Source organism: Convolutriloba macropyga, chromosome 6 (assembly GCF_964194025.1).
Source record: "Convolutriloba macropyga chromosome 6, txConMacr16.3, whole genome shotgun sequence".
NCBI classification, from domain to species: Eukaryota; Metazoa; Xenacoelomorpha; order Acoela; family Convolutidae; genus Convolutriloba; species Convolutriloba macropyga.
In genome coordinates, this window is record NC_134473.1 from 47,092,966 (window position 1) to 47,107,965 (window position 15,000).

The 15,000-nt window shown below is 33.8% G+C and overlaps 2 protein-coding genes across 2 annotated transcripts in view; both read left to right on the plus strand.

Moving 5' to 3' along the window:
* Positions 1-4,372: 4,372 nt before the first annotated feature.
* Positions 4,373-10,620, plus strand: LOC142341005 (homeobox protein orthopedia B-like). Its single transcript, XM_075391819.1, has 3 exons — positions 4,373-4,744; positions 5,456-5,937; positions 9,801-10,620. The coding sequence occupies exons 1-3, from the start codon at positions 4,729-4,731 to the stop codon at positions 10,461-10,463; spliced, it is 1,161 nt and encodes a 386-aa protein (XP_075247934.1). The 5' UTR covers positions 4,373-4,728; the 3' UTR covers positions 10,464-10,620.
* Positions 10,621-11,201: 581 nt separating this feature from the next.
* LOC142341716 (gamma-aminobutyric acid receptor-associated protein) overlaps positions 11,202-15,000 on the plus strand; it is a 335,133-nt gene continuing 331,334 nt past the window's right edge. Inside the window, exon 1 of the mRNA XM_075392880.1 lies at positions 11,202-11,206. The gene's annotated coding sequence lies outside the window, so the exon portion shown is untranslated. The remainder of the gene's footprint in view (positions 11,207-15,000) is intronic.

A 15,000-nucleotide genomic window follows, 5' to 3' on the forward strand; every position in this document is an offset into this window, starting at 1 on the left:
TCTCCATATTCCATAAAATGACAAATATCCGTGTAAGACAATTGATTGATTTGCGGCTCCCTTTTGGGGGAAAAGACAGAAATTTAAATGTTCTCTGAAATTTGTCTTGGTGAACAAGTCCAGTGGCCAAATTGCATTAATATGTGTCAAAGAAAAGGTCGGCAGTATCTGAAAGCAATTAATTTTAACGGAAAAAATACTGTCACAAACAAATCTTACAAACACAAAATACACATAAAACACAAAAGCACAAACGCACAAATACAAACGCAAACACAAAAAAAAACATCTTAAAAAATTCATCTTGGCCATTGGTTTTACTCAAGGTTCGTCACCTTTAACACGGGTCGTTTTTTATACAAAAAAATTAGGGTGTGGAGTTTTTCAATTTTTTTATTCTTCAAACAACTATTGATCAATAAACTGTAAAAAAACATGATCGCTGACAAGAAAAGGTTAGTTTAGAAAAATTTCAAATAGAGAGAAGTGAATAGTACTTTCTTCAAGTTCCAAAACACTCACAACTATTTCTCTCGAGTTTTTGAACGTGATCATCCCTGAAGTCTTTGGCTAAGCAATTATTCTCTATTTCATTTTACAAGAGGAGATTAATTGCAAAGATCTTCTCTGACATCAAACGAAATACAAAGGAAAAAAATTTTCAATTTTTACTTTTCATTAATTAATTTTATTTAACTGTTTTCCCATTTATGAAACGCATTTTTATGTCTCCCTAAATTTAAGTACTGAGATGATTAGTGCTTATAAAATAAAAAGAAATTGTCCTGAAAATAACTCTAGAATTTAGAAAGAAAAATAATTTGTGCTTCTAGTTTTATACATTTTCGAAGTTAATTTTTGAATCTCTATTTGCCTGAAGTTTTCTGTTTCTCCATATAAAGTTTTTGATACAGAAGCACATTGGGTCTTACTCTAGCTTTTAATCAGCAGAAAACAAAAAAATCGGATAGCTTTTTTGAAATTTTCTTTTAAGGATTGATTGCAAATTCTTATTTTTCTTTTCGAAGTTCAATAATTTAAATCGTTAATTTTTAAAGCTTAAAACTGTAGTTACTCGTGACTATCGAAACTCGATTTCAACTAACTAAGTTTACTACAAATTTCCTGTTTGTCTTTAGCATCAATTTCCACGCAATCGGTCAACCCCGTACCCCTGTAGCCCTGTACCCCGTGCCCCTGAACCGATGTTTTCTTTGTTGTCAATTTTTCCTCCGAAGTTTTTTATTGTTCCCCCTTTTTCCAAATTCTGGAGAGACCAGTTTTTTCATTAAATAAATAATTCAAAATTATGAGAACTACGAAATGATATTTTCATTTCTTCTCTACGATATTCAAACAAAAAATGAAATTTTTGCCGAAGAAAATGAAAAAAGCCAGCCTCGCATATAAATATATATATATATATATATATATATATATATATATTGATTCTCAAATTGTGAATAATGTTGGAGCAATTAATAAAATTTGAAAGAAGAAAATTGGAGTAAACAAATTTTGTTCGATATCCAAAACATAACGGAAACAGACCTTTGATCTACATAAGTGACCTGTCCTTGCTCACATCTGATCTTGAGAACATAGACAATCGTTACTATGCTACTATACGATATCCTATTGTTGGGTTGTTGGACTCCTTTTCTGACAGTCAAAGTCAACGTTTCCTCAAAGCAAGAAAAGTAATTAACTGTAATAAAAATGTCCAAATTTGCATTTTTTTTAAATATTGTACAAGTAAAATGTTAGGAGTTTTTGTTATTTTTGTGACAAACCGAGAGAATCTGTTATAAGTGCAATATGAATGTGAGTCAACAGTCTGAAAATAAGATATCTGCTAAGCGACTATTAGCTATTATCGCAAATTCATTTGTTAGCAAGGTCACGAGAGTAGGAATAAGTTTCTGGAAAATTTAGGTGCCAGAATAATTTCGCACTAACAATAAATTATAATGTAATTGGTGTTCTCTTAGTTTTAACGACCAATAACTCTTTATTTCAGTATGTGGCAAACTGGTCTTACTTCTTATGTTTCAACTTAAAGCCAATGATACGAAATGCAAAAAAAAACCAAGAAAATATGTGAAAGATATTGCTTACAAAACATTGATGATTTAGTTTTTCATAGCCGAAGCAAATTGCAGTTCAAATATTACAGTGAACTTTTGAACAAATAATTTTAAAACCAGCAAAATTTGTTCGGGAGAATTTTTTGAGATATTGACAAAATGTTAGGGATGAAATTTTCCTGACTATAGTCAAAATATTATTATATATTGTCCATGTGGTTAGATTATTTGGTGATTGCAATAACAAAAAATTGAGCACTTAATATCAAAGATATAAAAAACTCGATGTCAAGAAAACTTATATACTGGCCTGCTCTCCCAATTCGGACAAAGAAGGCTCCACGATGTCCAAATTCATTGAGTGGTTTTAATTTGGTCCGAATATAAGATTGTTGCTGTTAGCATTTAGGCGGCACGTTTTCTAGTTTCGTGAAACTTTTAAACTCAAATCACAAGGCAGATATTGGTTAGAAATAGCATGACAGGAGAAATAAAATCAAGTTTTGCAAATATTTGTTAATCCCCCAAAATCAAGAGACTTGATTAGAGCCGGCGACGAGATCGAAATATTAGAATCAATTAAACTGTCGCAAGTATTCGCGCAATGTAAAGAGCGAAAATTTGCAAGCAAAATACCAAAATATGTGGTTGTCAGACCTGTTCGTCGCTCACTTTCCTCATACTTATACATGTGCTCAAAATACATGCGTAAAGCAGTGAAGAGGCAAGTATATATACTCGAGCAAATGTGCTTTATTGCAACTTAATGTTATTATTATTAATAGAATTATATAAATATATATATATATATATATATATATATATGTATATATATATATATATATATATATATATATATACTATTGTACGAAAAAGCTACATACAGCACAATTTGTGCAAGTTAAGCGTTAGTTTTTGCTCACAATATTTGATTTGCGCTAAGGTGTGATGAAAGGCGTGAAATTTTGAAATTTGAAACTCGTTTATACGTTTTCATTCCCACAGAAGAGAAGCTTAATCTGCTTTGTTACTTTACTGCTTGCCACGCTGTTGCGATTGGTAATGTCCAAATCTGATAGTAAAAAAACAGGCGCAACTCAGCTTAATAATAAGATCTAGTACAGAGTATGTATACAAACTACAGCATTAGTGTAAAAATCTCAGTGCAGAGGAATTGTTCGACTTTTTCGGAGAAATGGAAGGTGATTTGTTGGCAACATTTTGAGTTTGCACAAGCAATCAATTATCTCGTAAAGTAGAATACATCAGGTGAGCGGAAACTGTCTGTTTGATGATCAAACAAGCTAAAAAGCTTTGTTCACTAGGAAAAATTACGAAAAAAAATTGTCTTTGCTAAACCTTATTTTTCGACAAGATTACTGTGCATGATTACTGTGATAATCTGCGCATAAGGCAAAGATTGTCCTCAAGTTCTTCAAAGAAGAAAAGCGGAAGGTAACGGAATGGTCGCAAGTAGTCCCGATCTGAATCCAATTAAAAGTTTACCGCCAATTGTGAAGTAAGAATTACAAAACCGAGAGAACTTAAAGAAAAATTGGAAGAAAAATTGTCGAAAACTTGGCTCAGATTTCCTTTAAAAAACGTCTGAAAACTTAAAAAACTGTCTACCAAATATTAGAAAAAGTAAAAAGTTAAGTTCTTGTTGCTAGAGAACTGATTTGAACTCAACATGTTGTATTATGTGACATTTGTGCCGTTTTAGATATATATAGATCGACAGATAGATAGATAAACAGATAGATAGATCTATATAGATAGATAGATGTATAGATAGATAGTAAGAATATTGCTTGCTGTAGGCAAATTTAGAGCTCAAAACGTACCTTGTTATATTGTGCAAAATTAATTCAAACTTTTTCCTTTTGCAAACAAATATGTTATCAGGAACAATTATCAACTTAAAGATTTCAAAGACTAGTTTTAATTAATGCAGACTGTGGGGTCTACTTTAACAAAAATTTAAAATTGAACTCTTGCAGTCTTGTAAAAAACAATAAGAAACTTGAACATGTATAGCTTTTAAGCTAAGCAAACAAATTACGTTGCAAAACCAAAAACTCGCTCATGCATTTTACGCGAAGAGTTCGTTGGTTTGAAAGAAAATGTGAAATTATTTTTAAAGAGCTTCTGAGATTAGTTTTGCCTCTATAAACCTATTGGTCATTTTTGACAAATAACGGACTGGTATGTTCGTAACTGGTATGTACTAGATTATAGGGTTTAATTTGAAACAGTTAGATCCAATTGTTGCGGTTAGTAAAGAAGATTAATTCATAAATAGGCAGCTATTACATGGGGTCAAGGTTCTATTGTGTTTATATAAAATATTTATGTACACAAATAGTATTTATTTATTCTTTATCCCCTTTATCACAAAGGTAATCTAATCAAGGATGCATGTTATTTTCCCTCACTTTTTACTGGACAGCAGAAATGCTGCACTTTGATTGGCTGATTCCACCTAGAGAGGAGTTGAAAGGTTTTCTGATAAAAATTTGATCAATTTTCCAAATCTGAAAGTCATTATCAGTCAAATTGATCCAAAAAATAATCTTGAAACTTATCTTTTGAAAATTCTAATGTTGATTTTTTTGGGAACTTGATTCTATAAGGTTACTTCATGATGAATTCGATCGGTAAGTTGTTTTATTATAGTTTTTATCAGAGTTTCATATAATAACTTGATTAATTTTGAAATAGCTCTAAAAAAATTGGCATTTGGACTTTTTCATTTCGGTTATCATTTAAGCTTTGGTAGATGATTTTAAAAAATTCAATAAAATGACTATACTATTTTCTTAGAGAAATATTAATAGGATGCTTAACTTGTAAGTGGTCCTTATTTTCATGGTCCAAAATTTTTCACAGCTGCCCAAAAACAAATGTTTGGGAGCAAAATTAAAATAATGAGATTCCCTATTATCACGTTTGAATCTATTTACTTTTCATTAAAAATAATTAAATTTATTTTACAAATATAGATTTTAAACTTCAATCTTTAATGCTTTATACAAACTTAGAGCTTATTTGAAGATTTATCGGTGTCATTTTTTGCTGCAAAACTTGAAAGATAAAGAAAAGTTCCGGAATTTATTATGAAAAAATGGTGGCTTTGTGCAAGAAAGTTATCTATATAAATTTCTTAAGATTCACACCCTTTTTTTAAAAAGAGCACCACCTGTAATCTATATGAGAATTAATGGTAAATATAGTAATGAATTTATAATTGAGCAAACAAGTATCAATTTGCATTTTTCCAAATTCAATTTGCGTGTTAATTGATCTCAATTTTCACTCTATAACAGGGGGGAAAACAGGATAATCTACATTTTTTCCTTACTTTTTAGGAATATGCCCCGAAGCAACAACCCTGCTACATCCCATCTCCATCTCCACTACCGCAAACACAAACCACCCAAAACAACAACAACAACAAATGAACATCCAAACAAACAACATGACCATACCCGGAAACAACGCCCTCAAACAACAAAATCTTCCCCTCTCAATCGGAAACCAACATCAACAACAGCAACTTGCAGAAGTCTCGCCCGTTTCAAGCGAAGTCAGCGAACCCGCCACACCTTCTTCATCTCCCGCAAAACCCAACTCGGCCGGGTCAAACTCGCCGGTGAAACCGACATCGGGTAATAACAACAATTCAAACTCGGCCCAGTCGGTGGTGCCTAAGCCGAAGCGACACCGCACTCGGTTCACTCCGGCCCAGCTGAACGAGTTGGAGAGATGTTTCAACAAGACACACTATCCGGATATCTTCATGAGGGAAGAGCTGGCTATGAGGATTGCCCTCACCGAGTCCAGAGTACAGGTATGCGCACAGTTTTTTATGCAAAAATTTGTTTTGAAATACAGAAAACTTATATATTTAGACAGTCTATATCCTGTAACCAATTTTTTTCTTAAATTTTCTTCATAAGGCACGGAATTAGTATTCACAACACGAGTTTTTTTTCAAAAAGATAATTGACCAAGCAAGTGTTCAACTAAATTTTGCGAAATTTTCAACTGCTCACATGGATTCCGGAAAAGAGGGATTTAAAATAGATGATAAGATAATGAATTCAAACTTTCATTGTTCCATTAAAGACAGTTTCAGTGAAAATTGTCTGTCAAAAATTGATTTGAAAGCGGAAAAGATCAAGGCATAGATAAAAAAAACAAAACGTAACCTGAAAATCGCGAAGTTTCGGTAAGCGTACTTTTATTCCAATTGTTTCTTGTTAATATCGGGATAATTAAATAAATAAATCGAACCAAAATTTTTTAGGGTTTCGGAAGTCCTTATATTCCAAATTGTACTCTCTGGTGTAGAGCTATTTTTGGACTGTAATTTTTATTAGAAAGTTGTTATAGGTCAATTTTAAAAAAAAAAGAAAGCCAATTTTGTTCTAGTATCCGGTTGAAAATTAGCTTTCAAAGTTTATACCACTACAATTATAGTAATACGCTGTTGAGTTCTAAAGCATAATACCCAATTTAAAATTATAAAAAACTGTTAAGGTTCTGATTAACAAACAGAAAACAAGCGCGTAAAATTTCAAATTTTAAATGTTCAAGAAGTTTTTATAGTTTGGAAAAAATCAAAATTGAATTGGCGAAAATTTTCTGTGCAGTTATCGTGTCAATTAGGTAACTGCTGTCTTAGCCAAATTGTAAAACTGTTACCGTAAATGATTTGGTAAAATTCAAAGTACACTCTTTCGATACTTTAAGTTTCAAACACTAAAGGAAAGATTTGCACGATGTGCATAATTCGCAGGGAAAGAACAAGCGGTTCTAATTGCTAGTATAAATTAAAAAATTTTCATTATTAAAAAAACAAGCGGTTTATGTGACATCTTACACAATGCCCAGTGTAGCAATATCAGATTTAGTCACTAGATTTAGTATTTCGATTACAAGATAGCAGCAATTATCATCACAGGCAGCCTTGTCATACTTACACGGTGTATTTGATCTTATCGTCAGTTGTTACAGCGTTTTGTCGAGTCCCACGGACCACTGAGGCATGACCGTGGTTGGTGATTACACTGTAAAATATTCATCTCAGTTATCACTATGCTATACATTTTTTTTCTGATTATCTTAACTATATAGTATGAAATATTGAATGTATTTTGGGTATTTGGCTCGTTGGGCATTTTGGTTTCGAGTATTTTGTCGCGACACCGACAAAAGCGTCGTCATTGTTTTTATGAAATGCGTGTTCTTGTTTAGACAATTCAACTTCAATCTTTTACTCTCAATTGTTCAGTAGCATAAGATCTACGTCGTTTGAATTGCTCTTTCTCCTTTTTAAATCATCGGTTTCGAGACTTTGAGATCGGTTAATAGATCAGCAAATCAGAAGAGAGCATTTGTATGATGAAAAGTTACGGGTGTGGCCGGGATACAGAGTTGGAGGGGGGGGGGGTTGTAAGAGAGATGTGGAAAGAAGGGAAAAAGATAGAAGAAGGAGAGAGATTGAGAAAGAGGGACGGAGGGGGAAAAGACTCACGCCACTTAGTCTGTCATCGGACAGGATACAATTATTTGTTCATATCCTCACATTAACCCACATTATGAACAAATTCATCCAATATCCTGTTTGCTAACTTGGCAAAGTTATTGCCACAGACAGTCTCACGGCACACATCAATTAACTACAATCAAAACAACAGACACTAGTTCATAAAATCCCATCATATCACACTTTCTCCATCCCTTCTGCTGCAGCTAATATCATACAAAGATTATATCAATATTTTGCAGATCATCAAAATTTTACAAATACGATGTTTCATTATTCAAGATTTTTTAAATTATTGGCTGGCATTTATTGATTAATATTTCACTGGTTGTTAAGAAATTGTAAATGTAAGATTTAAAGTTGCAGAAATACTTTGCTTATTTCATGCAGTTAATATTTTAGAGCCCTTTTTCGTGTTTGATTTTTCTGGGGTTTTTTTTTTGGGGGGGGGGGGCAGTGGCGTTTGAGCTGTTGGGGTAGAAACGAGGGTACACAAGGGGAAACACTCCGATTCAGCTCAATTCCCCACACGAAAACCGACCGAAATACATTTGAATTAGGCTTGAGCTGCAATTTTTCCTAAAATGAAGAAAATCTTCCCCTATTTATTCGCGGTTGCCATTGAATAGAAAGTGAGAGAGACAAGAATGCGCTCTCAAATTTTTCCCCTGTTTGAACTTTGGACTCTAATTTTTGTTCACTCACTAAAAGAGGGAAAAGAAGAGTTATATAATTTTTTAAAGAGTCATTAATCATTCGACTATCGTGGTTAATAACAACAAAATATATGTTATGTTCAATTTGTAACTGTTGTTATTATCTCATAATTATCTGGTCACTTTTGTTATAACTTAGTTATAACTAGCCTGAATATTATCCCGTGAGGCATATTAGAACTTCTTTAACCATCTGAGCCAACGAAAAGGGAGAGAAAGAGAGAAAATGAAAGGAAAAAAAGAGGGCGCAGATATCTAAATAGTTTTCCTTATTTTCATTTTCCCACAAAAACATAAATGCCAAAGTAATGCGAGGATAATAAAATAAATCGTCAACTTATCTCACTCTTTCATTATTTCTCACGGAATTTTCAAAAATAGCTTTCCTGTTGAGCCAATAAAAGCCTACTAAGTGAAACAAAACAATAATTTTCAGACCAAAACTCAGAAATATCAATTGTGATTTTAGTTCCATGGATATGGAAAGTAGGAAAAAAGTTAAATGAAAAAATTGTTTCGAACACTTGTCATTTCAATTTAAAAATTTCAGTTTATTTTAATTGACAAATTAGACACAAATTGACTCTTTTCCAATAAATTTTTTTAATGGACACTAATGGAGTGATCTCGAATCATTCTGAACAAGTGGTTTATGTTTATAATCATTCTATTACTACTATAAAATTTTATGGGAAAACATGTAAACATAGATGTAGACCGCTAGGTTAAATATTCAGTTTTTTGCAAATGTATTAACCAATCATCGACATTTACCAATTTCATATTAACAAAGTTATCAATTGTGGCTGTTCTCCTCCGTTCTCGTGTATAAAAATCAGTCATAAACTCGGAATCTTCGGTTAAAATTTTCATCAATACAATTTATGGTATGGAAGTGCCTCCCCTCCCCCCCCCCCCCCAGCATGCGCAATTTTTTGTTTTCATTAGTCTGTGTGAAGTAAATAATGCAGCAAGTATTTACGATGATAACAGTTAGTTGTTTTTTATACCCTTCATAGATGTGGAATCACACAACAAATTGTACATGCCATATTATGTAAGAGACAAAGATCAAATTATATTCCACCAGGGAGGAAGGGCAAACAGTTGCTTTTTTCATTTATACAAAGCAAAATTTCGAAAGTTGCTGCCCACTCTAATTCACGTAAGAAATTTTATTGACGGCCCGATTGTCAGGGTCAGAATTGAATCATATCCGGAAACCAATGCAGTTTTACTTATGTACATATGTGGTGAAGTTCTACATGGTAGTCATAGGTCTCCTTGAAGACCAGTTAATAAAGCCCAGGAGATGGATTCTCACCCGGAATATCTCTAGCTGCAACTCAAAAATGACGAGTTTTATGATTTAAACAGAAAAAATTGATGACAACCATAATTTATCAACACCAAGTTCTTAGAATTTAACTTTTCATCATTTTTCAGGTTTGGTTCCAAAACCGAAGAGCTAAGTGGAAGAAACGAAAGAAGTGTTCGCCCTCTGTATTCCGGGGTGGTGCCCTTTTGACCCCTGGTTCTCACCCAATGGGTTTCGGACAATTCGCAGCATTTGGGGGTGACCCCTTCGTCTGCAGCTACAACCCATTTTCCACAGATCCAAGAGGCTGGGGGGCATCGGGCAATGTCGGCACCACGCCAAACAATTCAACTATGGCAAGTTTCACATTTCCACCGACATTTGGCAACCCACGACACGGAATTGCAACAGCCAACCCCATAAATCAGGCCACTGCGTTTGGTTTTGGCGTCGAAAGTCAGCACGTTTCGGCTAATTTGTCTGGAATGCAGACAACACATCCTCTGGCGCCTAGCACCCCGACCCCCGTCACCTTTCCAGGACTCAATCACCAGGCGCAGACATTCGCTAATGCAATGATGTGCGCCAGTGCAGGAGGTACGGGTGCTCCTGGGACTATTATAGAGACCCCAGTATCGGCTGTGGCACCTCTTAATAGCACGAGTCCGGTTCCGGTTGGAGCTGGTGGCGATCCGGCAAGTTTGGCGGCTCTGCGGCGAAAGGCTCTGGAACAGACGGCAACGATGAATTCCTTCAGTGCATTGTCAAACTGTGGATTCGATTTGAGATAGATAGCAAACCATAAAGGAGAAAACCAATTTAAACAATTGAAAAAAGTTTAGAACGGGAAATTTTGACTAAATTTGTACATATTTGTTGGTTTATTTATGTGTCAAAGACAGAAAAATTGTTTATATAAGTTATTGCTAAATCAATTTTTATTATATAGTTTTGGCAGCATAAGTTTAAACGAAGCAATGTGTTAAAATAAGGGAGATTTGTCAGTGTAGGCTGACAAAATGCTGACTACAAAAAAACATTCAAATTTTTAATAACTGCAATTAGCTTTTGACAATAACTTAACAAAGAAGATTGGCATTGTGTGTTTGAGCAGTGAAGTCAGATCGGATCAATACAAACTGCAGATTGAGATATAAATACAAGATGAGTCATATATTAAAAATTAGGACAATCATTGACTGGAGAGTCAGAAAAGACTTTTTATAGCAAAACCCTTTCCAATACAAAGTCCAAAAATTATGATACTATATAAAGAGAAAACATTTTAACAGCGCAAGCATCATCGTCAATATTTTCAGAAGGAAGATTCCGAAAAAAAATCTTTTTCCGTTGTTTCTTTACTTTGTGGCTGTCCTGTTGTTAAAATTTATATTGCCCCTTTAAGACAAAACTCTGCCAATTTGTGCCCAATGATCATAGAACATGAAAGATACAAGATGAGGAAAGGTTATTATGCATGGCAACATTTTGCGCTAAACTTCACAAAAAAGAACATTTTCTCGACTTATTAAATTTTTATCCTGACATGAGTTCATTTTTTGTTTAAAGCGAAATTGTAGAAACGACCTCTCGGAGTTTTTTTTCCTTGTGGTCTGAAATGAGTGGCAAGCGTGAAAGCATCTAGAACAGTCAACAAAATTTAGAATTAAAAATGAAAAACAATTTCTGCTTCTCTCTCATCACAAAGATATGTGTTGTTCTTGTCTCAAAAATCCCCTATCGGTCAGATCTGTGATTTTGCAATCAAATAAATTTTCAAAAAAATAAAGGAGGTGGGTTTGAGGTTAAGCCTAGGTGTCCTCAGAATCTATAAAAACAATTTAGTTTCTACAAAAAAATTATAAAACTTTCGACCTTTCCCTTTCTTAATTGAAAATTTAAAAGAACTCTCCAACTCTTTTGCCATTGATTCAATCAGTCTATGAAATAGAGCCTTCATTTTCAGGCAAAACAGTTTTTAGTCAGAGACACCACCAACGAGATGTGCTAAGTTTTCCAAAATTTTCTCGTTTCTATTTTTGATCTTGAATACTTGATTTCTGTTACTTTTCTGTGCCTAAAGAGTATCGCATCTAATTTTAAGCTTCTGGCGAATTAAATTGGGTCAAATATTGTGAGGCAATGAATCTTTGAACAATTTATAAATTCACTTCCATTTTAATTTTATAGTGAAAGGAAATTTAATTTTTTTCTTACCCCTGATAAAAAAATATTGTCTGTTTAACTTTGCGATTCACCTGTCCAATATTGTTTTTCTGTTTGGTGTAAATGAAAACTCTTGTGAAGCACAAAAATGGGTTTTAATTTACAAAATTGAACTGTAAGTGTTTTCAGTTTATTGTCTTTTCAATACGTAAATTTTTCAATACTTTTCAATACAGATATCTTCGGTTTGTTTTGTTTTCAAAACATTTGTAACATCAAATATAGTTTTATATTTACAGATTGTTTCATGAGATTTTTGTAAAAATTTTTAAACATAATTTAATAATTAATTATTCGCATCAATCTTGAACCCCCTCCCTTGCTTTTTTGTTTTCTTTTCTATTTTTACATAGCTCCCCTTTTTCAACCACCGATAAAATTAGTGGTTTTTATAAAAAAAAATAAAACTAGACAATGAGCTACAAAATGATGTCTTTCTTCTGTCACTACTATGCGTAAAAAGTGAACGTTTGAGGGAAGAAAAAAGCCGGCCTGGCATATATATTCACCCATTTTTAAATTTTTTGGAATTACTAGCTCTGAGCAATGACTAGGGGGATTCTTCCCAACATGAAACAAGCTATTTTTGCAGAATTTTGGGCAAGAATGAATAAACATAGATTAGTGGTTTTTATACGCAAATCTCGAAATATTTTGATACGTAGCTTTTATAAGTAATATTTTTTACGTAAATCTCGTAATATAATACGTACTAATTTTATAAATAGATTGTTTTTCACAACCTGATATATTTTTAAACTTTGGCGAAAGGATTCAATTCAGATTAAATTTTTTGCAATTTAGGTCAATTGGACAATAAAGTGACCTCCGTGTTCTTTGAGAGTGGCGAGACATTCGATTCAAATCGAAATAGAAAGAATTGATTTTATATCAGACAGAACATTATAAATTGCATAAAGACATTGTGATTATTAGTGATCCAGTAATGTATGGTCAAAAACAGGTAATTAAACCCGGGTCTAGGTACAGACTTATGAAAAGACAATGCTCCACCCAAATGTACTTTACTTTGAAAAGACCATACTCGACTCATTCGAGCTATGAAAATATTTAGCAGGACTCTAAGACATTCTGGACTTTAGATCGACTCAGATTTTTCGCAAAAGAGTTTATCTGGACCCGAACTTTTTACAAAAGACTTTTGCTCGACCCAATATTTGAAATGAACTTAAGCTCGGCACAGTGTTTGCAAACGAAGTCGAGTTAGAGTTTTTTCATGGGTCCATCATTGGTCTTTTCATAAGTCTGCTTTTTTGCCATTCAAATTGTCAGTTCAATTTTGCATATAACGTAGTCAGCGTGTATGCTCCTTCATTTTTTACGATTCAGAAGAACCACTAATGCCTCAAAAAACTGCATTATTTTAAAAAAAAACATGGTTCATAATTTTGGAGGGCAAAACAAACTGAATAACGTCGAAATTTTGTCATGGTTAATGGATTAGGACCAATACACTTAAGCTAGCTGGTATCATTGAACCAAGTAATGTGATAATATACTCGAGCTGCCATAACTCTTTTGTCTTAAGATTTGACGAAGATCCTACGGCTCTTGGGAGTTTTCCAGCTGATTTTTAAGTTTGACTGCTCTGATGCAAAGCTATTTAGTCTTGCTCTGGCCCTGCTGCTTTATGTACAGAAGCAGAAAACAATGAAAAATTTCGGATTTTGAAAAAATAGACTTCTGAAAAGACTAATAGTGGACCCATGACAAGACATTAACTCGACTTTGTCGGTTATGAAATAAATAATAGTGGACCCATGAAAGAGCTTAGCTGGACTTTCTTTGTTATGAAAACACTTAAGCTCGACCCATGAAAAGATATTAGCTCGACTTTAACTAGGAAGCTCGACCGTGTAATTATAGTCAATATTGCCTCCCCCCTACTAGACTTTTTAAGTCGTTTCATAAGTCGAGGCCTAGGCCTGGGAAGCGTACGGATAACTCTTCAACCTTTTGCAGCCTGTAAGGCAAGTATGTTTGATGTTGGGAGTGGATGCTCTTTACCAAAAAAATCAGTTTTTAGTGACAAGAGATAATATCAGTAATAATATTGTAGACTTGTCAGTTTCTTTGTAATGGAGTTCTTGAGACAGTGAGACAGAGAGCCAGAATTGAAACGCCACGGGAAGACTGCAATTGAGATAGGGAAATAGGGCAAAATTGAAATTGATCACAGGTACAATCAAGACGAGGTTCAATTATGGATTCGGTGGCCTCGCTTCTAAAAAGACAGACGATGAAAGGCACAACTGCGAATGGGGCTACCAGATTGTTGAGGGGTTAGCAAGTCGAACAAAGTCCTGTACAGAGTCTCCGCGTCTACATTTAACAGGAAGAACACGGGGTTACAATCATTAGCCATTGATTAGGGTTATATATCAATCGGTAGGCTTTCAAACGGCGGTGATAACAAGTAAGCAGGGGCCGGATTCTCGTCATCACCTTTGCTTCATAAAATTTGTTCCAAGTATTGGTCTGTTTCATTGTTTTTGTTGGATAAAGTAGTGGTAGTGGTAGTAGTAGTACTAGTGGTGGTAGTAGTAGTAGTAGTAGTAGTAGTAGTAGTAGTAGTAGTAGTAGTAGTAGTAGTAGTAGTAGTAGTAGTAGTAGTAGTAGTAGTAGTAGTAGTAGTAGTAGTAGTAGTAGTAGTAGTAGTAGTAGTAGTAGTAGTAGTAGTAGTAGTAGTAGTAGTAGTAGTAGTAGTAGTAGTAGTAGTAGTAGTAGTAGTAGTAGTAGTAGTAGTAGTAGTAGTAGTAGTAGTAGTAGTAGTAGTAGTAGTAGTAGTAGTAGTAGTAGTAGTAGTAGTAGTAGTAGTAGTAGTAGTAGTAGTAGTAGTAGTAGTAGTAGTAGTAGTAGTAGTAGTAGTAGTAGTAGTAGTAGTAGTAGTAGTAGTAGTAGTAGTAGTAGTAGTAGTAGTAGTAGTAGTAGTAGTAGTAGTAGTAGTAGTAGTAGTAGTAGTAGTAGTAGTAGTAGTAGTAGTAGTAGTAGTAGTAGTAGTAGTAGTAGTAGTAGTAGTAGTAGTAGTAGTAGTAGTAGTAGTAGTAGTAGTAGTAGTAGTAGTAGTAGTAGTAGTAGTAG

Excerpts from the sequence above, each read along its gene's own strand:
- LOC142341005 (XM_075391819.1), top strand. Across the intron at positions 5,938-9,800 it reads TCACCGAGTCCAGAGTACAG|GTTTGGTTCCAAAACCGAAG; the intron begins GTATGCGCACAG and ends ATCATTTTTCAG.